The 23982-nt window shown below is 60.9% G+C and overlaps 7 protein-coding genes across 7 annotated transcripts; all 7 read left to right on the top strand.

Moving 5' to 3' along the window:
- Positions 1 to 1113: 1113 nt before the first annotated feature.
- LSCM1_01535 (uncharacterized protein) lies at positions 1114 to 1665 on the top strand (the record flags this gene model as incomplete). The annotated part of the gene is made up of 1 exon (XM_067319142.1): positions 1114 to 1665. One exon carries the CDS (start codon positions 1114 to 1116, stop codon positions 1663 to 1665), a length of 552 nt encoding a protein of 183 aa, XP_067176421.1.
- A 2319-nt stretch (positions 1666 to 3984) lies between these two features.
- LSCM1_01534 (uncharacterized protein) lies at positions 3985 to 5373 on the top strand (the record flags this gene model as incomplete). The annotated part of the gene is made up of 1 exon (XM_067319141.1): positions 3985 to 5373. The coding sequence occupies one exon, from the start codon at positions 3985 to 3987 to the stop codon at positions 5371 to 5373; it is 1389 nt and encodes a 462-aa protein (XP_067176420.1).
- Positions 5374 to 6336: 963 nt separating this feature from the next.
- On the top strand, positions 6337 to 8232 carry LSCM1_01533 (uncharacterized protein; the record flags this gene model as incomplete). Its single annotated transcript, XM_067319140.1, has 1 exon — positions 6337 to 8232. The coding sequence occupies one exon, from the start codon at positions 6337 to 6339 to the stop codon at positions 8230 to 8232; it is 1896 nt and encodes a 631-aa protein (XP_067176419.1).
- A 466-nt stretch (positions 8233 to 8698) lies between these two features.
- Positions 8699 to 9730, top strand: LSCM1_01532 (uncharacterized protein; the record flags this gene model as incomplete). Its single annotated transcript, XM_067319139.1, has 1 exon — positions 8699 to 9730. The coding sequence occupies one exon, from the start codon at positions 8699 to 8701 to the stop codon at positions 9728 to 9730; it is 1032 nt and encodes a 343-aa protein (XP_067176418.1).
- An 806-nt stretch (positions 9731 to 10536) lies between these two features.
- On the top strand, positions 10537 to 10995 carry LSCM1_01531 (uncharacterized protein; the record flags this gene model as incomplete). Its single annotated transcript, XM_067319138.1, has 1 exon — positions 10537 to 10995. The coding sequence occupies one exon, from the start codon at positions 10537 to 10539 to the stop codon at positions 10993 to 10995; it is 459 nt and encodes a 152-aa protein (XP_067176417.1).
- A 2706-nt stretch (positions 10996 to 13701) lies between these two features.
- LSCM1_01530 (uncharacterized protein) lies at positions 13702 to 15054 on the top strand (the record flags this gene model as incomplete). The annotated part of the gene is made up of 1 exon (XM_067319137.1): positions 13702 to 15054. One exon carries the CDS (start codon positions 13702 to 13704, stop codon positions 15052 to 15054), a length of 1353 nt encoding a protein of 450 aa, XP_067176416.1.
- A 1750-nt stretch (positions 15055 to 16804) lies between these two features.
- Positions 16805 to 23116, top strand: LSCM1_01529 (uncharacterized protein; the record flags this gene model as incomplete). The annotated part of the gene is made up of 1 exon (XM_067319136.1): positions 16805 to 23116. The coding sequence occupies one exon, from the start codon at positions 16805 to 16807 to the stop codon at positions 23114 to 23116; it is 6312 nt and encodes a 2103-aa protein (XP_067176415.1).
- Positions 23117 to 23982: the final 866 nt, after the last annotated feature.

The following is a 23982-nucleotide window of genomic DNA, read 5'->3' as shown; positions in this document are numbered from 1 at the left end:
TCAGCATACTGGCACATCCGCATCCGTGGATCTCCTTCGCACCACCCTTTTTTTTTCACCTTGGAAAGGATGTCGAGTCGCTTCATCGCCGCGTCTGTAAGCTCGGATTGGCTGCGCCCAGTCAGCACCTGTCACGTGAGCCACCCGGTGCAATACGATGCATGAGGTAGGGCAGCTTGCCCGCTGCCCCCTTCTGAACGTCGTCCAGGAGATTGGAGGCGGTGTCGAAAGATTGGCGCGCGTGGGTCCACTCGTCGCTCTGCTGGGTCACACTCGACACCGTAAAGGGAACGGCCCGTACCAGCTGCTAAAAAGAAGGCGGAGTATGGGCAGTGCGCCTTCGTATCTGCTCAGAGTGCCACGGGCCATGTCGACATGAAAGTTGCACACAGACGCGCTGAGCCGGTGCGCGTCCGCGTTAACCTTCTTTTATCGCCTTTATCTTGTTTTTCTCGGCGACCTCTGAATAGCTCGCTGACTACGCTATCCCCCGCCTCTCCCCCTTTTTTCCTAAGCTGCCCGCCACGTCTAGTGTTGCCCCTCAGCCTCTCGTATGCCTTTTCTCCATCCCATTGCATCTGAGGCCACCGCGCCGGCTGTGTTTTCGCATGAGCGGGCCTCTGCGCCAACCAACGCGAATAGAGCTGTGCGGCAGAGCAGCATGGTCATCCGGCCGTAACGGTACCGCTATGGGCACTGCTGCAGGGGCAAGAGGATGCACAGCTCTTGCTCACTGCTGCTGAGCATCTATGCATGTAGTGCACAACAAAGGCGACGGAAACTGCCTTTTACGTGCTCACGACAACAATAACGGCAGCTACTCGATCGTTCGCCTTTACGCATCGATCCTCAGTTCACACACACCACCGTATTCAACCGCTCGTATCCCTCCCCTGATTCTTCTCACCCGCCCACACACCCACACACACATGGCCAGCACACACACACACACACGAACAAGCAGATCTTCAGCACTTGCTACTGAGCCCTCCACCACACCTGCAGGCCGTCTCGCGCACTCTCCTCTCACCTGTCACAGCGAATCACACAAGCACGCACCAGCCCACGCATTCGCCCTCTCTCTCTTTTCCTGCGTCTGCGCCCTTAGAAGCCATGGGACAGTGGTTAGCCTCCGCTTTCAGCTCGCTCATGGGCAAGAAGGAAGTGCGCATTCTCATGGTCGGCCTAGATGCGGCTGGCAAGACCACTATCATCTACAAGCTTAAGCTAGGCGAGGTTGTGACGACGACGCCGACGATCGGGTTCAACGTGGAGACGGTCGAGTATAAGAACCTGAAATTTACCATGTGGGACGTAGGTGGTCAGAAAAAACTGCGCACCCTCTGGCACTATTACTACCAGGGCTCAAACGGCGTCATCTTTGTTGTCGACAGCAATGATCCAGAGCGCATGTCGCTGGCGAAGGAGGAGCTGGACAAGATCTTGGCCGACGAGGAGCTGCGTAATGCCGTGCTGCTTGTGCTCGCAAACAAGCAGGACCTGCCCAACGCGCTGACAACGACGCAGATTACGGAGAAGCTGGACCTGTACAACGTCCGCAATCGACGATGGTACATTCAGGGGTGCTGCGCCACCACAGCGCAGGGTCTCTACGAAGGCCTCGACTGGCTCTCCAACAACATCTCTGTCACGATGCAGCAATAGGGGGATGGTGCCAATTCGACTCCTCTCATGATTGCATGACCATCATTCACGCCGCCGTGATTCCACGGACGTTGACACAGCTGTCTCTCTCTAAGCGGTCGGACGCGCCTGCCCATCCAGTGAGTGGTGCTCGCTTGAGACACAGACAAAGCTCGGTTTTATCGCCCGTCTTCTCCCTTGGTGAGCAGTGCCTGTTGCTTCGGAGCAATCCGTCTCTCTGTCTTGTCTCATCCAACGTGAGCGATAACGTGAAGACGCCCCCCTTTGTCATCATTCTTCCCCCTAACACCTCGCTGCGCAGGCCACTTCTTCTTTTCCCTCCCACCGCACCGTTCTTGACGTACTTGCAGGTGGACTCTCCAGAGGAAGAGGAAGCGAGGCGAGACCGACAGCTCGTGACCCCTTTTTCTTCGCGGAGCCCCATCACATATTATGGGGCCGGTCGGTGCAGTAGAGACGGAGGGCGTCGCAAGAGCGGCCGTGATGGATGCATCAGGGCCAGTGTACCCGTGGGCGCAGCAGCAGCAGGACGCGGTCGCCTTGCCAGCAGCCATCTCGGCGATTGTGAAGCACTGAGTCTGGGGCCTGGCAGGCTGCGAAGACGACATGGCAAGCTGCCGCATGGGGAAGAGCACGTGCAATTGCCGCCGGGGACACGCGCCCCCCTCCCCTCCTTCCCGACGCCGGGCCAGCGGCCTTACCTCGAGCGCCACGCTAAACGTGAAGGCTCTCGACGGCAGTAGGCCGTCCTGTGCTCACTCGCGCGCGCGTCGTGGTGTCTGCCATCGCGCCTGCGCGTCGCTGGTCGGCCACAGCGTCCCTCGCTTCACGCGTTGATCGGGCAAGCCAGGCCGGTGCTGTACTGGCCCCTCCCCTCAGGTCTCTGTGGCTGCTACGCTCCCCCCTCTGCCCCACCCCCTCACCTGTGCCACGCGCAGGGGGTCAAGCTTTGACCTCTCTCTCTCTCCGTACTGCCGCCCGCCCATCCGCGTGCACATGTGCGTCGCCGGCGCATAGCAGTGTCCCATCCGCTGAGGCAGGCGGGGGGAGAGTCCACGCGAGGAAAGAAATGAAGGAAATTATGGCTGTTGATGTTTTTGCGTTGAGCTCTCAGAGTCTCTCTGTTTGTTTTGTCGGCAGAAAAGTGTTGAGAAAGCGGCTCGTGCGCGCTCAGTCCCTGCGGAAGCGACAGATTGCTGGCGGTTTTTTTTATTGTCTGTGAGAGCGGACGGATGCAACCTTTGGAGCTGCCGCGCGTTCTGTAGGTCTCTGTGGTGAGGTCTGCCGATCGTTTTGTTCGCTGCGACGGTGTGCCCAAATGTAACCGGCTGCAAGAGGGTGTTGGTTGCTCCTTTTCGTGGTCACGCGCGCTTCCGTGGACGCGAAAAGGTTGTATGCGGGGGCACGGAGCGGTAGCGAAGTCGATGCATGGCTGGCGGTCATGTTTCGCAACGCCCGACGTCATGCCTCTCGAGCCTCGGCGCGGCCTTTGTGATTACGTTACGGTAAACTGTGTCGGTGATAGGACAGTCGAAGTTGACGAAGGGGCCCCTTCGCCTTTTCCACACATATTTCCTTACATGCGTGTGTGTGCGTGTGTTGTGTCGGGGGTGTGCGGTGGTTTGGCTCCCTTCTGTCTTCTTTTTTTTTGTATGCGGGCGCGCATCTCTCTCTCTCTTTCCGTCTGTTTCGTTTGTCTGTATTTCGCCCCTCCTCCCCGTGCTCGGCGGGTCGGCTCTCGGCATGCGCGGACTCGCCCTCAGGTCGTCGGGCGCTTTCGCGTCTGTCCTGCCTCCGCCTCCCTTCCCCCTTGCGGGGCTCTTCTGTGGAGCGTAAGGCTCGACGCTGCGCTTCTCATGGGCGCGAAAAAAGGGGAACGACCACCGGAAGCGGAAGGAGTCGCCGTCGCGGGTGACTGGTGATACCTTAGTGGGATTGCGGAACCGATGAGCGACTCATCGGTAGGCGCAGCCCCCCGCAAAGGACTGCACAGCAGGACGAGCAACATTGTATACACCGCGTGGACAAGTTAGGCTGCTGTAGCTGCAGCACGACACAGAATGGCGCCGCTGCGCCGCCCTTTCCATTGCCGACAACTGCGTCATGAAGTGTCACCCCCACTTCTTCTTCCTTCACCCCGGGCCCCTCCCCCTCCGTATCCCCTGTCCATGGGCGAACGATCCGGCACACAGTTTCGAGACGGCACCATCCAGCGACAGTCAAGAAAAGAGAAAAAGTCTATTTGGTCCCACACCCATTTCAATCCATCCAGCAGAGCTCTACGCTTTCCATCCATTACACACGCGCAGCCGCCCAACGATGTCTTCGGACGCGACTGTCAACGCAGCGCTACTGAATCTCTGCGCCCAGCTGCAGGGCGGTGATACGAGACCCACCGCCAGCGAAGGCGCCCCCGCACCAGCGAATGCGGGCGGATGCGCGCAAGTAACGACGCAGCCTGGCACAAGCGTAGCGGCGCCTTCCACGGCAGCAGATGCCCGCCCCTCTGCAGTTGTTGGGGAAACGGCGAGACCCCCCTCTGACTACGAGTGGCTTCGTAACGCCCTCGCCTCGGTCGAAGCGCCGGAGAAGCGACTCAAGCAGCTGCTCCTCAGCACGGAGAGCGACGCCACTGAGGGGAGTCGAGAGCCTTCGGAGCAGGAGGAACGTGTGGAGGCCCTCGCGGAGATGGCGGAAATGGTCGAGGATGTCAACTGGGCAGCTGAGTTTGCGCTCATGCACGGCCCGCAGCGCCTCCTGCAGGCCTTGCGTCGTGAGCGCGCCGCGCACTCTCTTCCTCCAACCAGCGCTGTAGACACCGGCGCGCACCTTGAGGCTGCCGAGCGCAGGAACGCAGCGAAGGGAGGGTCGCCACCTGCCACACACGACAGCATCCCTTCATCGGCGGTGCCGCTCTTCACTCAGTTTGCGATGGTCATTGCTCACTCGGCTCAGCTGAACGAGCAGGTGCAGGTGGCTTACCAAGCCGCTCGGTGGGAGGACATTCTTCTTCCCTTCCTAGGTGACTGCATCGAAGCTGTTCAAAGCCTTGTGCGCCTCATAAGTGACGGCGTGGCAGTTGACAAACGGGGCGACGGCGCCGAAGCTGCGAGTACAGCTACAACAGCTACGTCCCTTATGAGCTTGCTTGGCGCACTGTTGCATGCATGCAGCTGCCTCTGCCGTGACTGCGCGCCAAACACTATTGTATTTATTCAGAGCAACGGCCTGGCAGTTCTTGTAGAGGTGCTACGGCTGACACAAGCGTTGCTCGAGTCGCTCTTCGTGAACGGAGCGATATGTGGGAGGATGCCAGTCGCGGTGACGAGCATCGCGTCCGACACAGCGACCGAGGAGGAGGTGGACGACATATTCGCTCCGCTGCTTCGCGTGGCACACAAAGTTGCGGCGCGCGTCTTCTTCTTTGTCGCCTACCTAGCCTCCACGGGTGTCTCCAGCGAGGAAATCATTCGCCTGACGTGCCAGCACGCAGAGTCTCAGATCAGCGATGAGGCGCTACAGAAGTCCGCAGCGCGGGCGCTTCTGTCGTTGCTCGAAAAGAGCCCCCAATCGATGAAGGAATTCGTGCACACACTGATGCCTCGCCGGATGAAAGAGTGGCGCACGCATCTGCAGCGCGAGGAGGGCGTGGGGGTGACGGAGGACGAGCGCCGCCAATTAGTCGATGCCATCGATCGGATGAGCTAGGCTGACCGCATGAGAATAAGCAACGCCCAACAGTCCACCACGCGTCGGCTCTTTTCTTCTTACCCTGACGGGGGGTAACAAGAGAGACCGTGACCTCTCTCTCCCCGTAGTGCCGCCCGCCCATCCGCGTGCACATGTGCGTCGCCGGCGCATAGCAGTGTCCCATCCGCTGAGGCAGGCGGGGGGAGGGGCCATCCACCCCCGACGAGCCGCGCACGACGTGCACGCAAATGGATGGCGCCCACTGTGCGCACGCGCTGCGGACCACTGCCGACATGGCGCAGCGCAAGCGAGGGGCATACCTCATGCATCGGAGTTGAGGGGGGGAGGGGGCAACGGAGGCGGGCCGGCTGCGGCTGTGTATGCGGGCTGGCTGCGGTGGCTGCTGATCCGTGCGGAGTTTCTACGAGAAGGAAGTACGGTGAAGGCTTTGTTTGGTTCCCTCCATGGCGCATTGTCACCGCTGTCCTGCCTCCATGGGCATCGCCTTCACCCTCGATGGTGGGAAGAGAGGGCAAAACGTGCCATTAAAGGTTCACGCAATGGCTTTTCGATACTCGCCTAATACCACCAGCAGACGCAGACACACGCTCAGACACTGATACAGTCGATCGAAGCGACTCGCGCGGTTGCGTCGCGAGCATATCAGGCCGAGTTTCGTCACCCATGCTTGCGCGTAAATATTTTTTCCTTGGTGGTGCTGGAAGGAAGGGGGCACCGTTGAGCTGTGCTGCTCAGCGCCTTTGCCTTGCCGTGATGGGGTGCGTTTGCTGTGGACGCCCTCCGCGTTTTTTCTGCTCTATCCGTCTCTGTTGGTCCTCTCAGCTTCCCTCTGCCCCCTTTCCCTGCCTATGCTTCCCCCCTCGAACACACACACACACACAATTGAGGTCCACTCCTCTTCTTGCGCGTACTTGCGAGTCCGTCCCACGGGGCGTGTGATCGTGACGCCCCAGCACTCGGATGGCCGGCACCCTCATGGGGTCGCCGCCGTACATATGGAATCCTTTCCTCTGTAATTTGCAGCTCGTCTTGAACCGCCCCAGCAGCGGCGGGGCGATTCGAGCGGGCTGCCGCTATCACGGAACATCTACCATTCGCTACCGACGTGAGCCCTACTGTGACGCCGACAGCAGCGACGCGAAAGCGAGCATCTCCTCGGGAGCATCCACCCCTCTGGGTTGGTCCGAGTATGATGTCTTCCTGCGACATCGTCGCTTGATAGCGGAGAAGAACGCCCTGCACGTTCATGCCCTCACCGCGGCGGGTGGGATTTACAAGGACGCGAAGGTTTTGGAGGTGCAGAGCTACCAAGTGAGGTGTGTGTCCGCCGCTGACCGCGCGGCCACTGGGCCTCTGAAAATTGTGTCTGTTGAGCAAGAGGATGCTGAAGCGGCAGCGGCGGGCAGCCACAGCACCACCGGTGGTTTTGGTGTTGCGAAGAAGACAAGGGAGAGCCCCAAGGGCAGCAAGAGAGTCCGCACGGCCGGCAAGGAAAGCGATGCGCGGACCCCTGCGGCCTCCTTTAGACCCGCTGCGGTGGATTGGGGGTCAAAGCTCGTCTTGTTCGAAGGGGGCGGCGGCTTACCCCCTTTCAGTGAGGTGGATCTGACGGTGCACTTTGTCGGCACCGTGCAGTCGTTTGACCACGGCGGCCTCTACGCCGCTCGAAGCAGCGATAGTCAGTCTAGCGCCGAGGATGTGCCGCTCCTGACGCATTTCGAGGTGCGGTACGCCCGGTGCGCCTTCCCCTCCCCAGACGACCCGCAATACCGCCTCGACTGGACGATCACAAGTATTCAGCTGCCCAGCAGTTTTCGGACTGTCTTGACAAACGGGCAGGAGCGCGGCCGCAAGGTACTGGCGGCGCAACATGCGATTCAACTAAGCTTTGCACCGTGCGGCCCTCTGCCTGTGTACGCCTTCTCGTTCGCCTGCTTCCCCGATGGAGGTAAACCGGAGACCGGATCGACGGATGCCGTTGGCCTGGAGGTGGTGAAAGGGAATTTGGATGTCCTGAAGTTTGCCGCTGACGCGAGGATCCGCCGCATAGAAGCCGGCGCCGTGTCCTACGTGCCCGTTCCCATCCGCGTGCTAGCACGACCACAGGCACGCATCGCCACGGCCACCCTCGAGCGCGTCTTGCGTATCACCATCGAGGCTGTAACAGCACTCCAGCAGCTCTTCCAGTGCCCGCTCCCACTGCTTCAGTGCGAGCACTTCGACGTCCTGCTTGGCCCCACGATGCCATATATCTCCGGTATGGAGCACCACTGCTCTATTATTCTGAACGAGACCATCTACCAGGCGAACATGAAAGCTGTCAGCGCCAGCGGAGGGGGAGGCTCAAACACCAATGCGGAGGTCGCCCAAGCAAAGCTCATCGTGCACGAGGTGACTCATCACTGGATGGGAAACGCACTGGGGCTGCCGTTTGCAGTGAAGGAGGGCATCTGCCAGGTCATTGAGCAGCTCGTCGGCGATACCCTACTCGGGAAGCCCATGCGGAAGTACAAGGCGGACAGTGGTGCCAGCGCTAAAGCTGAAAGCTCCCCGCCCTCCGCCTCGACAGCGAAAGCGGCAAAGGGGGTCATTCAGGCCCCCGAAAGAGGTCACGAGTTCACCGGAGTGTCGTACCAGAACTCTCTGAGTGCCATTAAGCGGCTGGTTGCCGAGCGGGGGTTCGACAGCTTTGTCATGTTCTTGCGGCAGCTGATTCACGACCACTACGTCGCTCCAGCCATCGCAGTTGAGGAAGAGGGTGGCGTTGAGGTTCTGCGACGCATCGGTGCTGCCATGGCACCTCCTCCATACCTCAGCACGGAGCAGTTCTTGCGCGCTGCGGAAAGCTCTCTGTGACTAATTATAAAATGGAATCGTGCCGGTCTCTTCTCAACTGACGTGACGCGCGCACCGCTGCTGCGGTACGGACGCGGACTATGCCCAAATCAAACCTGCAGGTGCTCCGCACTCGCAAAAAAAGACGAGAGAGAAGGAGATGGGCACGGCGCCACGCGAGCTGATTCCGGCAAGGCACAGGTGCCCTTGCGCAGCCCACCTTATGCAAGCGCCGTGCCCCCATCTGGCGGCGCCCCAGAGCCCGAAGCCGTATGTCGGATGCGCTACAGCGCGCGCGTCACACGATCTCGGCGCCTCCGCTCTCTCCAATGGTCTCTGAACCTCCTCCCTGGACTGCTTTCCTGTGCGAAATCGACCGCCGCCGCACCCGCGCGGACCTCTCCAAGACCCGCGATATCACACGCGCCTGCCGAGTCGACCTTTTCATTTGTTTTTCTGCTGCTGAGATCTCACCGCTTCTGCCGTCATGCGCCGTGTCATCTCCTCCTCCCTCGCCCGGTGCGCCGGCACTGTCTGCGTCACATCGGCGCTGCTGCAGCTCCCGCAGCGACGCTTCCAGTCGCAAGCACCACCCGGCGCTCCCCAGCAGGGGCGCCAGCAAGCCCCAGGCGCCGCTCGTGCTGATTACGAACACGGCCATGAGACGGAGCGAGAGTTCGAGCCGCCAAAGAAGCCGACGGAGGTCCCGAAGTTTGTGAAGATCAATACGACGGATAAAGGCATCACGAATGTGCAGCTGGCCCGTGCGCCAGTGAACTCGCTCAGCCTGGAATTTTTCCAAGAGCTGAATCAATGGATGCTCTGGCTTGGCAGTAACGAGGAGACAAAGGCCGTCGTCATCTCCTCCGCGATTCCGACAGTCTTCTCGGCGGGGCTTGACCTGTCTGAGGTACACAACCCGAAGCCGGAACGCATCTCACTTTTCTGGCAGAGCTTCCAGGAGATGTGGCTCATCTTGAACTCCTTTCCCAAGCCCATCATCGCGGCTATCAACGGCAACTCACCAGCGGCGGGTTGCATCATCGCGATGGGCTGCGACTATCGCGTCATGGCTCGCGGGCCGAAGGACAATCAGAACAACAGCCGTCTGTACCGCATCGGCCTTAACGAAACAAAGCTGGGACTCGTCGCCCCTCCGTGGACGATGCCGGCTTACGCCTACCTGATGGGTTCCCGCCAGGCGGAACGAATGCTGCAGCTGGGTGAGACTCCCGTGGCCGACGATGCGCTAAAGCTTGGGCTGATCGACGAGGTCACCCCCGATGACGAGCGGGCCGTCGAGGTCGCCTACCAGCAGGCGGAGCGCTTCCTCACCGTGCCACAACAGTCTCGGTGGATGGCTCGCGACATGATGCGCCGCGAGTACCTGCAGATGCTCGCCTCCGACGAAGAGCGCAACTACGACACAGAGTTCTTCACACAGTTCGTGCAGAGCCCCGAGGTGCAGAAGAATCTTGAAACGTACCTCCAGCGCCTGAAGAGCCGCTCTCGGAAGTAGCGGCGCGGCCGCCTTCTGTGCCACGCATTCACGGCAAGGGGAAGAGGGCTCTTAAGCGTAACTAACGTAGCGTGAGGGCGTGGGGAGAGGGAAGCCCACGCTGCTGCTTCTTTGTGTGTGTGTTCGGTCTTTCTCTCTCTCTACTGTTCTTGTGTGATGCGCGCAATCTTGGAGAGCGCTAATAGTGCCTTTTCCCCGCTCCTCCAGCCTGCCCTCTTTGCGTTGCAGACGGCACGGGAATACCGCTTAATATGGCGAAGAATGACTGGTACACTCGGTAAGTGCTTGCGTGCTCAGTTGGCTGATGGGCGTGAGCGACCCCGTTGTGGCGTACACGTAAGGAAAAGCCACTGAGTAGCTACAGAGAAGAACAAAAACTGTGACAAAGCTTCTGCACGACGTAACGCACAACACTTCTATTTGTGTGTGTGTGTCCGTGCGTGTGCCTGGTGATGGAGCCAGCGTCATCACGCGGTACATGGCGCGCACACAAAGGCGGATGAGTGTTTCTTTTCTGTAACGACGTTTTCCATGGCTGCGTCGAGTCTGTCCGCTGGGAAAATACACGCCGTGGTCCCTTCACTATCAGTTTCTTTCCGTTGATGCACCTTTGTTTCTTCTAGCACCAATGCGAAACATCTTGCGCGCACACCAAGTGTCACCATCTCCCCTGACTCTCGCATCAAGTCCCTGTAGAGCTTTATCGTCGCCACCATCAGAAGTCTGCGTGAAAGCGTCTCGTGGACACGGCACTAACCCGAGCGCTGCGTTGGCTCTGAGGCAGCCCCGCTTATCTTTTCCGAGTCATGTCATCATCGACCGAGGCGGCAACGGGCGTTTACCTGTGGATGCTGTTAGCCACGTTTGGGTTTGCGCTGCCCTTCCTTATCGCGGTCGGCTGTTACGACTGCCTCGCCTTTATTCGTCTGAAAGACACCTATGAAAGGCGCATCAGCGCCGCCCAGAAGCAGCTGCGTCACGGATTGCTCCAGTGCAAGGCGGAGGGCGTCTTCACGGCTCGTCAAAGGTTACTTGAGGTTGGTTTGGAGGACTTGTACGAGTCGTCCGCTGATGACGACGAGCAGCCAGCTCCCAACGGTAGCCGCAGCGAGATTAACGACGGCGCTCCCGACGCTTCGCAGACGGCCCATGGATCCAGCTCGCTAAGACCCTCCACGTGCGGTGGTGAATTAGGCTTTTCTTTCGTGCTTGACGATGTGACCATGCTGGAGAGCGAGGGGGAAGAGTCCAGCAGCTCTTGGTAAGCGGTATCCATCCTTCATGTGCATAGAACGCCTCTCGAAAGCGCCTGCTTTGTCTTTGGGTATGCTGAGGCGAGCAGGGCTCGTGCGCAGCTCGGTGACTTTCGTCTCTCACCTGATGCTAAGCTGTGCCACGTCCTTTAAAGCCTCTCCCAGCTGCCCTCACCCTACCCCCTCCACTCCTTAGCGCCTCATTCGTGCCTCGTTCCATTCAGGGACCTTCTGTTGTTGCCGTTTATGTGTTCCAGCCGGTGCTGTGGCGGTCGGCAATGTGTGTGTATTTACCTAAATGCGCGATTGCCTCTTCTCGCCCTCGTCTCCTCTTACCCCCCGTCCGCGTTCGGTTACTTGTCCGCCCCTCTGGCACCGCCTCTGTGTCACTCACCTCCTCGCCCTCTGCGAGACGGTTTCTGCGCAACGTCTTCCCCCCTCCCTCCCCGGCCGCCGCGCCCATCCTCTCTATCACGGGTGAGGAGGAACGCAGAAGTGAGTGTCTTTGGATACGCTTCCCTTCTCCGCAGCTGTCTTTGTTCTTCGCCTGGTTTGTTCAGCGCTAACGCGTTTTCGCGTGGATTCAGCTGCCTCGCCTCCGCTCCCCCCTTCCCCCTCCCTCCAGTGCAGGCGGCTGCACGTTCAGTGCGTGTGGATGCCGCGCATGGCACGAAGAGAGGTGCACTGCAGAATGCTCTTCACTTCGGACGAAAAAAGGGGGGCGAAGGGAAGTCGCAGGACATCGAGGGATGTGCACTGTCCTCCCTCGATCACACAGCCTCAGCTCACCGACCTCTTCTCCCCCTTCCTCTCAGCTCTTCTGTGTCCGCTCTTTCTGCTTCTCACCTGCACATCCTCTCTCGGCCGGTACAGTGCCATTGCCGGGTCGTGCGCACAGTAATGGAGGGCCGGTGTGTTGTGAGGGCCCTTCAGACAGTAGGTCCTCATACTTTGCTGTCTTGCACACCCCAACTCACCCCTTGGCCCATGATGGCAGGAGGGGCACACCTCAGTGTGCAACGACTGAAGGGCTCAAGGCTCCACGGTGTGTGGGGAAGACAAGTGGCCAATCTATCCCTGACTACGCCACGTCCCTTCTGGTGCTGACGACGACATCTACCGATGAGGTGGGGGAGACATCAGTGCGATGCACTGCGACGGATGCCAGTAGTCAGGATCTGCATGACATTGCATTGATGCGACTTGCCATCGAAAAAATGTGTTTACTGCCCAGAAAGAGGGCCACGTGTGCAGGTGGCCCTCTTACGACCTACTGATCTGGGGAAGCCATCCTCTACACACCAAGGAGGGCGCAGCAGGTCGTCTCTCGCATAATAGGGGCGGCTGCCAGGCGACCTGTGACGGTGAGGAGGGCGGGTAGCGCGTCAGACAGAGGTGGCGCTCCCGGTGCATCACTTTTGCGCGCCGTTGCATCACGCGTGCTCAAGGCTCCTCTGCAGGAGGCGATAACTCCTCGGCGACTGGGCAGGCAGCAGACGGGAGCGCCGCTGACGCGCCCTCGCCAGCCTCTGCAGGCTGAGGGAAGGAAAGAAAAGAAGAAAGACCAGCATTGGCCGCGCTATCGGGCAGACCTCAAATACGGAAAGGCACCGAGCCGACGCCCCTCACCTGCGATGTGCCGCCACCCCCCCGCTCAAACACACCTTGTTTTGGGTTGCGTTGCTTCGTCCTTAAGTGTTCGGCTTCTTCTTCCCGCCCTCCCTCTTGCTTCAATTCTGGCGCTCCACGAAGGGCCCGAAAGGTGGCACGAATGCGAGGGAGCACCATCTGCGCGGTGGCCCCTTTATGTTTTCACAGTGTTGAAGGAATGTTTGACCCCTACGCCACCGTTTCGCGTCATCGGCCAAGCGCCTTGGAGCCAACTGCGTTGCGGCGCTTCTCCCCCACCTCCCCCTTTCCTTCGCTCATCGTCCCTCCCCTCCCCTTCCCCCTTTCTACCGCGTGTTCTTGTTGGTTCTGCTACGGAGCGCTGGCAACGGTGCACGGTGCAACTGCTTGCATACGCTGCTACGTTCTTCCAACGCCTTTTTTTTTCAGTGTACTACCCCAACCCCATTTGGGATGTCTTAGTCACCCATAAAAGGCGGCGACCGGTACTGTCTCTCTCTCTTAACAATCGGTGGTGCGCTTGAGCTTGGAGTCGCGGGCCTGATCTTACAGGTGATTACAACTGTGCTTCATCGTTTCAAAACGCGCGCTAAGCTCGCTCACTCGTCGCCTACGCCAGGTTCTCTCCCGCAGTTTTTTTCCCTTCTCGCTGCGCTCACAGGCTCTTTCTCTCTCACTCTCTCTGCCAACACCTTTCCCTCCCCCTCCCCGACTGCATCCGATAGATGCACTCACTGCCGCTTCGCGCCTCTCCTTTTTCGTCTTCACGTCAAACGGGGCGCCGCACTCCCTACCATCGTCAGGGCCTCTCTCCCACTTCCTGCCCTTCTGCCCCCCTTCTCCTCCTCGTCCCCTGCTTCTGTTCTCTGGATGAGGTCGTCGCCCTCACCGGAATCACAGCTTCTCTGAAGAACTCTTTGACTCGCATGAGCCCTCGCTTCGCCTTCTGCGATCTGCGGCTCCGCCCTCCCCCCTTCCACCGCCTGGTCGCTGCCTCGGGCCTCACTTCTTCGTGGAGCCCTCGCCTCGCTCACACACATATATCTCTTTCCTTGTTGGAGCCGACCCAGTCGATCTACGCCGCGCCGTATGCCCTCGAATACAGACAGCAGCGACGTGACGCATGATGACCGGCCAATGTCCACGGGCGCCTCTGCGGTGGCGATGACACCGCGCAGTGGTGCAACCGCCAGCGATCGTTGCGCGAGCACGCCATTTTTGTTTCAGGTCTGCTTCAGTCGTCGCGCCCAGTTGACGGAAACACGTGTCGTGGGCACGTCACCATCGCCCAGCCGACCACACACTCGTCCCCAGCTGTGCTCGTCACGGCTCCCGCTTGGAAAGCATGGCATCATCAATGCGCCTGTCCAGGGCGGAATGTCTGCAGCGATCGGTGCTGCGCGGCCAGGTGAACGAAAGCCAGAGGTACGTCAAGTAGCGGGGCAGCAGAAGTCGTCTGCAGCGGTGCAAGAAGCGTCAGTGTCGAGTGCCGCCCGCACGAGCGACTCTTACGCTCTATTGGGGAATGCGACGGAGCCGTCACTGTCCTACACGTGGACGGATAGCTACCTGGACGAATCTCCGTCCATCACAAAGGCGCGGTGGATGCGGCAACACACCTTTGGCCCTGTCTTGCAGTCTGAAGGCGGTGGTAGCAGCACTGTCTCTTCCATACCTCGAGGCACCTGCGATGCAGAAGCTACGTGGGACGCTGTCCAGGCGCGCAACGCAGCCGCGCGCGACAGTGCTGCAGGAGCGGTGCGCGCTCAACAAGATGCAGCGGCAGATGAACGGAGACTGAACTCGACAACGATCCGTGTGGCACAGACTCGGCGCTGCCATCTTTCAGCGGCGACGACTGGGGAGGAGGGCCTCTGCGGCGAGAGTCACCACAACGGGGGAGGTGACCGCTTTGCCGTGGAGACGATTGGCTGTCATCCAACGGCAATCGCTGCCGCGTCACTCCTTCCTGTAAGTAGAAGCAGCGCCTCCGCATGTACAAGCGACGCCTCGACGATGATGGCCACCGTGCAGCACCTGCGCCGGGCTGGATTGATCACACCTATAGAGAAGCCGCAGCACCCCCAGACTGCTGAAGCTGCAATCAGCACAGCCGACGGCATGCAACTTCGTTCTGCTGGCGGCACGAAAGGGGTGATATCGTCACCCACAGCCGACGCCCATTTCACAGGAGTGCGCCTCTCTTCAGAGACTCGCAACATTGTATCAGCTTCCAGGCCATCCTCTCCTCGACGAATGGCCCCCATAGAAGGCACCAGCAACGCGCGAACGAGTCGCCCGTCATCCGCCAGCCGGAGCCACATCGAAAGCGACGGCATGGGCGGCAACTGTAGTGCGATTGGGCAACGGTATGACCATCTCAAAGCCTCTCGATGCGTCCCGCCACGTGGTCGCGTCCTCAAAGTCCTCTGCGAGGATTGACGAAGGCCGCACTGTCACTGGCCGATGCCTCTTCGTCGAAGGAGGGACTTATTTGCCCCCCCTCCCTTCCCCCACGACCACGTGGATCACCAAGAGGGGACTCGAGAGCGCTAGAAACAGCCGACTCCGCCACGGCATCGCACCCCCACCCCCTCCATCCCACAGAGGTGTGAGCATCGGCTGTCTTACTGCGATCCCCCTCACATTGAGACCTCTATAAAGGGAAGAAGGCCGTGGGCGGGCAAATGTCACCGGCGGGTCTGCATTCGATTTTCCTCAGCGCTCTTCTCTTTTAGACCCACGCCCTGTGCTTGGCGCTCTTTTTTCTTCTTTTTTTGGTTTGTGTTGTTGTGTGCGTGTGCACGCGTGTCGGATGGGCGGTGCAGCTGAGAGAGTGCAGCGTGTCGGGCTGCCGTTTCGCCACCTTGTATGCTCCTCCTTGGCGTTGCTCGCCACCTCTCATACCTCTCCATCTACCCCCATGTATGCACCTTATTCCCTGTACGCCGTGCCCGAGGGCCTCATGCCCGCATCCGCACATGCATCTGAGCCGCATCGCTCTCCCCCGTCGTCCGCGCGCCCATATTCCTTATCGCCCTTCCCCGTTACTTTCACCTTCCTATTCGCTTCTCCGCATGCCGCCGCCCCCCCGCGCCACACACGCACACACACATGTATATATATGCAGACGCGGGAGAAAGCGAGCGGGAGAACAGAAACCGCATCATGTGAAAGGCAAACAAAGAAACAACTGAAAAAAGGGAGAAACACATGAGCACCGCCGGCTATGCAGATGCACGCTCAGCTGTTTCATCTCTACACAGCGCTCACAAGCGCGAGTAGGAGAGGGGGGCGGTCGCCAGAGCAGAAATCCGTCTCCCAACACACCCTCTCTCGGTGCAGCATGGCGGCTCCCTGTGTTGCCCCGTGTCGAGCCCTCCCCCACACACGTACACACACCATCAACACCAACACCATCAGCGCGCACACACACACCTTCTCTCTCTCCTCTCTCTCTCAGCGTAGGCAGCACCTCCCGTTTGCCTTTCCGCCTGATTTATCTGAGTCCCCGTCGGCAAACGCTCACCTGATGCAGCCGCTGCATTCACAAACACCTGCACAGAGACATCACAGCATGCGCCCAAAGCGATACGCGGCTGCTCTTTTCACTCTCCGTACATCCCTACTCTGTACTCACCACCACAGATACCCTTAACCTCTGCATCAACCACCCATTGGGTGGCGCTCTGCATCGCAAAGGCTGCCACAGTCGCACCCCTTCTTTTCATTATTAGAACCTTCATCGTCGCGCACAACCGCGCTCGAGTGCCTGTACTCACCACCACCACCACGACCATTTTTCCCCTCTCGGCCTCTTCAGCAAAAATCCCTATTTTTTTGTCCTCCGTTCTGTGTGTGTGTGTGTATTCGTTTCTTTGTGATTGTCGTGTGCATCCCCCGCACGATCCCCTTTCACACGGCGGCTCCGTTTGCGTTCTCCAGTGTGTGTCTCACCCTCTACCGACCTGCCTCGCCCTTCATCGTCACCTCCTTTTGTCCTCCTCCCCTCCCCTTCCCTTTCCCGCATCGTCTCTCCCCTCTTTGGCACCTTTTGGCTTCTTCCCCTTTCCCCTTCGCCGAGTCTTTGACCCCACGCATCCCCTCCGTCCTCAAGCGCGCTCCGCTACCCCGTTTTACGGCCTCTCTTCACATAGCAGAAGAGTCTCCCTTCGCCGCTGTCCCACACGCCATGTCCTCCGTGGCAGGCTCCGCACACACAGCGGCGCCGACGGTGGCCACACCGTTTCAGCACACCAAGAACCTCCCCGAAGCGATCTCACTCACCAGTACACCCCACAAAGTGTTTGGCATCGAAGTGAGCGCTGCAGAAAATGTGGATGCGCGTTTGTCTGCCTCAAGAATGTCCCTGATGTCACCGTCGCGCATATCTTCTGAAGCGTACACCTCGAGCCGCCGTACTGGAAGTCGACGGCACAGCTCCTCGAGCGAGGCGCAGGCAGGCGTCATGTGCGGGTTGCTGAACGAGACGGACAGCATCAGCATCACCCGGTGCACGATAGATATCCCGGACGTTGCGCATGCGCCGACAGCCAAAACGGGGGCGCAGATGCCTGGAAGCGTACCGTCGGGGAAGCGGCTCCCGCCCCCCTCTGCTTCCTTCGAAGGGCCCTCCCGACCGTCTTCCTTACATGCGCCACGGAAAGCGCAGCCAGGAACGGCACGGGCGCCTGATATCCAAACCGACACGGCTACAGCGCAGTCAGCTTCTGCGGTCCTCGAGCCTTTCCGCAAGGAGCTTGATCAGCCGCTGTCAGACCTCTGTCTGCACACCCGAAGCCCCCTTTCGCAGGAAGGCACGGCCCCGTGTGGCGTAGACTCGCCTGCCACTCCACAAAAGAGCAGCGGTACATCAAAGGCGCCTCGACATCTCAGGCAGAGCGACATGCGCTCCGTCGCGCGCTCGGCTACTCACCTCTCTGTGCTCGCGGACCTCTTAGACGCGAAGGTGTTCTCGGAGGAAGATGTGCTGTTTGAGCTGGAGGCCATCCGCAAGCGCTCTCTCCGCACCTCCGCCCCGTTCAACAAGCGCCTACTCCCCATCCTTGCGTGGTATCTGCTCCGCGATAAGTTCGGCGACGAGGCGGCGACGCAGTATGTGTCACTCCTGACATCCTCGACGGAGGCGTCGCCGTCCGCCAGCGCGGGGAGCGCGACGATCTCAATCGCGTCGTTTTTGCCTCGCGTGAACGAAATCCGGCGTCTGCGACGGGAGGCAAAGGAGCGCAACCGCAAAAATCCGAAGCACCACTACGCCATCGCCGCCCCGGCATCTCCGACGCAAGGGGCGAAGCTGTCCGATGGCACGCATGCGCATCCGCAGCGCCGACAGCAGCCACGGCGGCATGCAGCCTTTTGCGCGCTCAAGGACGCCTCCGACATCCCAACAACAAGCGCGGAGAGGCTGTGCTCCCCACAGTTTTCTAAGACGCCGAGAAGCCTTTGCGCGGGCAACCTGTCCCCGCTGCCGTACGGACGGCTGCGCGTGTACACCTATGAGCGCGCATGTGTCGATCGGCAAAGGGCGAAAGCAGAGGACCGCCCTGTCGTGGATGTTGTCGTGAACACTTCGGACCGCGAGGCTAGAGCTAAGAACGTGTTCAACATTGTCGAGGAGGAGCCGTCGTCAGTGGCGGAGGAGCCGTCCCTCTTCCACGACCCAGGACATCAATCAACTGCGGCAAAAGCCCCTGCGACCGGTTCGACATCGGAGAAGCGCGCCCCCGTGCCACCTGCCTCAGCCCGCTCCAGCTGCGGGCTTGGAGAGGTGATGGCGTACCGCCGACACGGCCTGCAGCTGTGCGGAAGGGAGTGCTGCAACATCCGTCACGTGACCCTCAGCGTGGGTAGTCTCAGTGAAGTCAGCCGCGCCAAGGAGGGCGAGGAAGGGCTGAGTTTGTTCTACCGAGAGTGTCACGAGGGGCCCGGCGACCAGGGCATGCCCTCTGTCTCAGTCTTTTGGCAGGACATCGCCCCACCTGTTCTAACGGCGGCAAGCAACGCCGACAAACGAAAAGGCGTGTCAGCTAGGCAACCGCGTCAGAGACACGTTGGCCGTGGGGACCGCACGATAGATGTGCCGTCCGCCGTCACGCCATGTGTATCGAACATCATCGCTGCCGCCGACAGCAGCCCATGTGCTCAGCGAAGCTCCCGTGGCAGCGAGGCCGTCGACTCGCCCGACCTCTCCACGGTCGCGGGCGACACGACCAGCTCTCACATGAGTGGAGAGTACTCGTTCAGTGTGGGTATCGACCGCCAGCTCTGCAATCGAGATGCCGGCGCAGCTCCCCATGAAGGGGCAGCAGCACAGGCACCCACACGCACCATCACGTGCGCTGCCCTGAATGACCTCCACGAGCCTGTTTTCGGCGTTACTGGCCCAGACAACGCTACGGGCTCTGCTGCATGCTTCGGGGACTCCCCCCCGCTGCGTGGCAGGAGCGCAACTTCAACTTCGACGTCAAGCGCAACAGAACCCGATGAGACACTCAACCATCGACGCGAACAGCGGCCTTACCCTTACCTCAGCAGCGCGGAGCACTCACTGAATCAGAAGGTGACGGCCACGGAATACTATTCAATGCTGCCGAACGCTTCCGCTCTAACGCACAAGCCAGACCGCTCGCTGCGAAGCCGCAGGGACGCGCGACAGGAGCGCGGCAGCGCCCAGACGCCGAGTCTGTCACAGACCTTGGAACCAGGGCACCCCGCCGACAAAGGGTGTGGTCACGGCCTTCTCCTGGAAAGCCACGCCGATACAGTGGAGACCAGCGCAACCAAGAGCATCACCTCCGCGGTGAGCACAGAAACGGGTTGGCGCACAGTTGTAGAGTACAGCGCGTTCATCTCGGCAGAGGTGTTGGCAGCAGAGCCCTCTGATACCACTGGTGCTCAATTCGCATCCGTCAACGCAAACGAGAGGGGCTGTCGTAGCACGGCTTCTGCGAGCAACGCGGCCGTTAGCGTCTTCAGGCATTCATCAACCATGGCTAATCCTGGGGGGCACAGCACCCATGGAGTACGTGAAACACCTCCCGTGTCCATATGTGGGGCACCGGACAGCCGCCTCCACGGAGAAGCAAGCGGAGGACAAAGAACAAGCACGAGAGGAAGCTCGTCCACGGAAGGCGTCCTTCATCACACACCAGCATGCAGCCTGCTTGTTAGCAGTTACCCGCCCTGTACCAGACTGGAAAAGACCTCAGATGCCGCATCCACTTCATCCAGAGAGTCACGCTTTGAAAGCGTTCGGGGCTGGTGCACCGAACCCTCGCGTGCGTGTGGCGTAGACCATCAGCGCCGCTCGCTGCTCAAGTCTTTCAACTCTCCCACCCTCAACGGTACATCCCTGCACAGGGTTAGCGCACAGCAAAGAAGCTACAGCATGGGCGGCCGCAGCGTGTCGGCCGTGCGCTCGGGCCTCGGGTACGGCAGCGTGATGGAGGGCAGCGGCTCTGTGGCGCCAGACGGGAGCTGCGCAGCGCCGGCGAGTGGCGGGCACAGCATGGGCGGCCGCAGCGTGTCGGCCGTGCGCTCGGGCCTCGGGTACGGCAGCGTGATGGAGGGCAGCGGCTCTGTGGCGCCAGACGGGAGCTGCGCAGCGCCGGCGAGTGGCGGGCACAGCATGGGCGGCCGCAGCGTGTCGGCCGTGCGCTCGGGCCTCGGGTACGGCAGCGTGATGGAGGGCAGCGGCTCTGTGGCGCCAGACGGGAGCTGCGCAGCGCCGGCGAGTGGCGGGCACAGCATGGGCGGCCGCAGCGTGTCGACCGTGCGCTCGGGCCTCGGGTACGGCAGCGTGATGGAGGGCAGCGGCTCTGTGGCGCCAGACGGGAGCTGCGCAGCGCCGGCGAGTGGCGGGCACAGCATGGGCGGCCGCAGCGTGTCGGCCGTGCGCTCGGGCCTCGGGTACGGCAGCGTGATGGAGGGCAGCGGCTCTGTGGCGCCAGACGGGAGCTGCGCAGCGCCGGCGAGTGGCGGGCACAGCATGGGCGGCCGCAGCGTGTCGGCCGTGCGCTCGGGCCTCGGGTACGGCAGCGTGATGGAGGGCAGCGGCTCTGTGGCGCCAGACGGGAGCTGCGCAGCGCCGGCGAGTGGCGGGCACAGCATGGGCGGCCGCAGCGTGTCGGCCGTGCGCTCGGGCCTCGGGTACGGCAGCGTGATGGAGGGCAGCGGCTCTGTGGCGCCAGACGGGAGCTGCGCAGCGCCGGCGAGTGGCGGGCACAGCATGGGCGGCCGCAGCGTGTCGGCCGTGCGCTCGGGCCTCGGGTACGGCAGCGTGATGGAGGAACCGAATTCGTCTCTGCCGGAGAGCGCCCGTCAGATGCTGCCTGGTATGGAGTGTGCAGGCACTCACACGGCGGCTCGAGGCGACACAACCCCTTACTGTGCAGCGAGCACCGGCGTTGATGCGGGCGGCCATGTGCTGTCATCCATTTGTGGTTTGCGCCCGATGGTCAACGAGTCTCGCCGAAACGTTGCCGCAAGCGAGGAGACAGCGATGTCGTCGTGCACGGCCCTATGGGGGTGGGGGGAAGGGGGTAGTGGAATGCGAAGCTCCACTATGGATCCTGTCGAGTTGACAGCCGCTCTGCAGCGTCTCGGCGAAGGGCACACCTCTGGCTCGGAAGAAAACATCGCGTGTACGTTTGGGGAGGTCGGATGCCTCTGCGCTACGGGTAAGGACCACATCCCCATTACCGTGGCTACGAAGCAAGCGCCTCGTCAGAAGCGCTCGGCACCCCCACATGTCACAGAGGCACGCGCTCATGAGGCGGATCTCGTCGCCACGAGAGGCAGCCTACTTGAAAACGCGCCAACCGCCCCGTCGCCGAATGCCGCTCCCCCTGTGCCGTTGCAACTGCGGGAGGTGTTGAGCAACGTCGCACAGCGCGAGAGCCACCAGCGGAAGCGCCGAAGCCCCAGCGCGGGAGCTCCTTCACGAAGCGACGGGACGCGGGAGCGCGTTGGTGCTCCGCTCAGCCCCTGCCCCTCTCGATCGCCGGCAGGAGGCGCCGAAAAGGTGTTGGCACAGGGTGCCTCTGTGCCTGTCCGTGGCGGCTCACCGCTTTTAGCCATCACCGGCGCCCGGCCGCCGTGGACGTCTTGGGAAGAATGCACGGGCAACATTGGGAGCCACGCAGGATCCCTCCTGGAAAGACACGGATTCAGGAGTCGCGCGACTGTTCCGAGTGAGACGTGCGGCAGCGCCGCTCTTTCTCTGCACACTTTCTCAGACGTCTCAGTTCTCCATGGCGACACGAGCAATCAACAGCTACGTGAACGTCAAGGAGCTGACTTGGCAGTCACCAACCACTGTCGTGTCGACTGCCTCATCCCGGCCACCTCCTCCCTTTTGCGCAGCTCGCCTGGGGGTAGCCGCATCGACGAGCCAAAGAAAACGAAAGCCACAGAAGGCGCACAGGCCGCTGCGGCTGTGACTTCTGAGGTAAGCGCTCATGAGGGCCTAACCAATTTGGGTTCTGTTGCGACTGGCGAGAACGTGGCGGCGTTCGCCATACCCCCTTTCCCGCTGCCACCTGGCGCGACTGATGTGAATGCGACCGGCGATACGATCGGCGAGGGGTCTCTGCGAATGCCTCCTAACATGACCGCTGTGCTGCTGGGTGGAAGCAGCCAGTCTGGTTTCTTCTCCGTGATACAGACAGCACAAGAGGCATCCGCAGAAGCGCCTGATGTGGATGCGGCATACGCAGAGGAGCTCAGCCGTGATGTGCACGCGAAGCATGCGGATCTCGCCGCCCTTCTCAACCACTCACGGCTGGACTCAAGCCATGTGATTGACAACCAAGCCTCCACCATGAAGGCTTCTGTTGTGCCAGGGAGGACAGGGATGGCGAGCGCCAATCGCTCGCGAAGTGTCACAGCGTCGCGCAGCGACAACATGGGGCTGGATATCACCGCTGCTGACGAGATGCGCGCGGACAGCCGTGAAGGGGATGGGTGCAGGGACTCGGAAGGCCCCGACACCGATCGGGAAAGCACTCAGCTTGCAGTGAGTGTGCCAAAGCGTCGTATTCACCACCACTGCCCTCCTCTCCGCACATCCGAGTGCAGCGTCGCCGGTCACCGCTCCGAAGCGCAGCGAGAGCAGCTGCAGCGACGCCGTACGATCCTTGACATCCCTGACGTCCCCTACGTCGATTCACCAGACACCTCGATGCAGACCGACATGAGGGAGACGCTGCGTAAGAAACGGGAGCACGACCTGTATGTCATGCGTTGGGCGCGGCGTGGGCTGTTGTGGCAGCGACAAGAGAACGAAGCACAGCGCTACGAGGGATATGAACGCCGCTTCGCTGCAGGAAAGGACTTGCCTGGAGGCGCTGAAGCGAAGAACAGGAAAAGAATTCTACACGGTGAAGTTGCCCTGCACGTGCCTGGTCTCCCGAACGGCCCAAGGCCACCCGCGCCCATGCACCCACGTTCCCACGGCTACCCCGCGCAGCGGCGGCAGCACTGAGGCGCTGCTTTGTCGGCAGGGCGGGGGTGCTTTCTTTCCCCATCCTACGCCAGGGCGTCGATGCGGTCGCCGTTAGATAACCGTTGCCCACTTTGTCGTGCGGCTGTGCTTCAGAAAGTCATCTCGGGCTCGCTCTCTTTTCCTCTGTAGATGCAGCGTGAGCGAAAGCGGGGGACTGAACCCCCTCCCCTTCCCTCCCCCTTTCGCTGCCCCTTTGGGGGAGGGGGGCGCCTTAGACGTTGGTGCGGTGAGTGGTGGCTTTGTCACCTTTCCACCCCTCTCTCTCTTCTCTTCATAATAGACATCATTAATGAGCCGATGGCCTATGCGTACAGTATCGTTTCTTCTGGCACACGACGACGGCTGCCATGCGCGGCGGTGCCGGCGACTGGCAACGGCACCTCAGCCGTGTACGCGGCTTCTCTTTTCTGTCGTGTTAGCCTCCCCTTCCCCTCCCCCTCTCTTCCTGGCCGAAAGAAAAAAAAGAGGTCGGCAGTAATCTGTCGATGAGCTCTTTTCCCTTCCCTGCGGCCCTTCGCTGTCTCCCCTTCCCTCTCCTCCCCCTTTTTTGTTGCTCTTTATTTCTTCGTTTCCCTGTCACGTCTCCCCATGTGTGTACCCATCTCAAAGGCGTGCTTTCGAGTTGTGGAGAGCGTCTCCTCCCTCCCTCCCTCCCTCCTCCTCCTCACCCCCTCCCCCTTTCCCCTTCCACCCGGTGGGCGGATGTCTATGGCGTACTGCCCCATGTCTCCGTGCCTCATTCGTTATGTTTTTGTGTCAGTCGATGGCGGGTCCGGCGCGCTTACATGCACACACACACACGACTCCCCCCCCGGACTCCTCTGTCACACCGGACCCTTTTCCTC

This window comes from Leishmania martiniquensis, chromosome 31, assembly GCF_017916325.1.
Source record: "Leishmania martiniquensis isolate LSCM1 chromosome 31, whole genome shotgun sequence".
Taxonomy (NCBI): domain Eukaryota; phylum Euglenozoa; class Kinetoplastea; order Trypanosomatida; family Trypanosomatidae; genus Leishmania; species Leishmania martiniquensis.
This window is presented reverse-complemented; position numbering and strand designations above follow the sequence as displayed.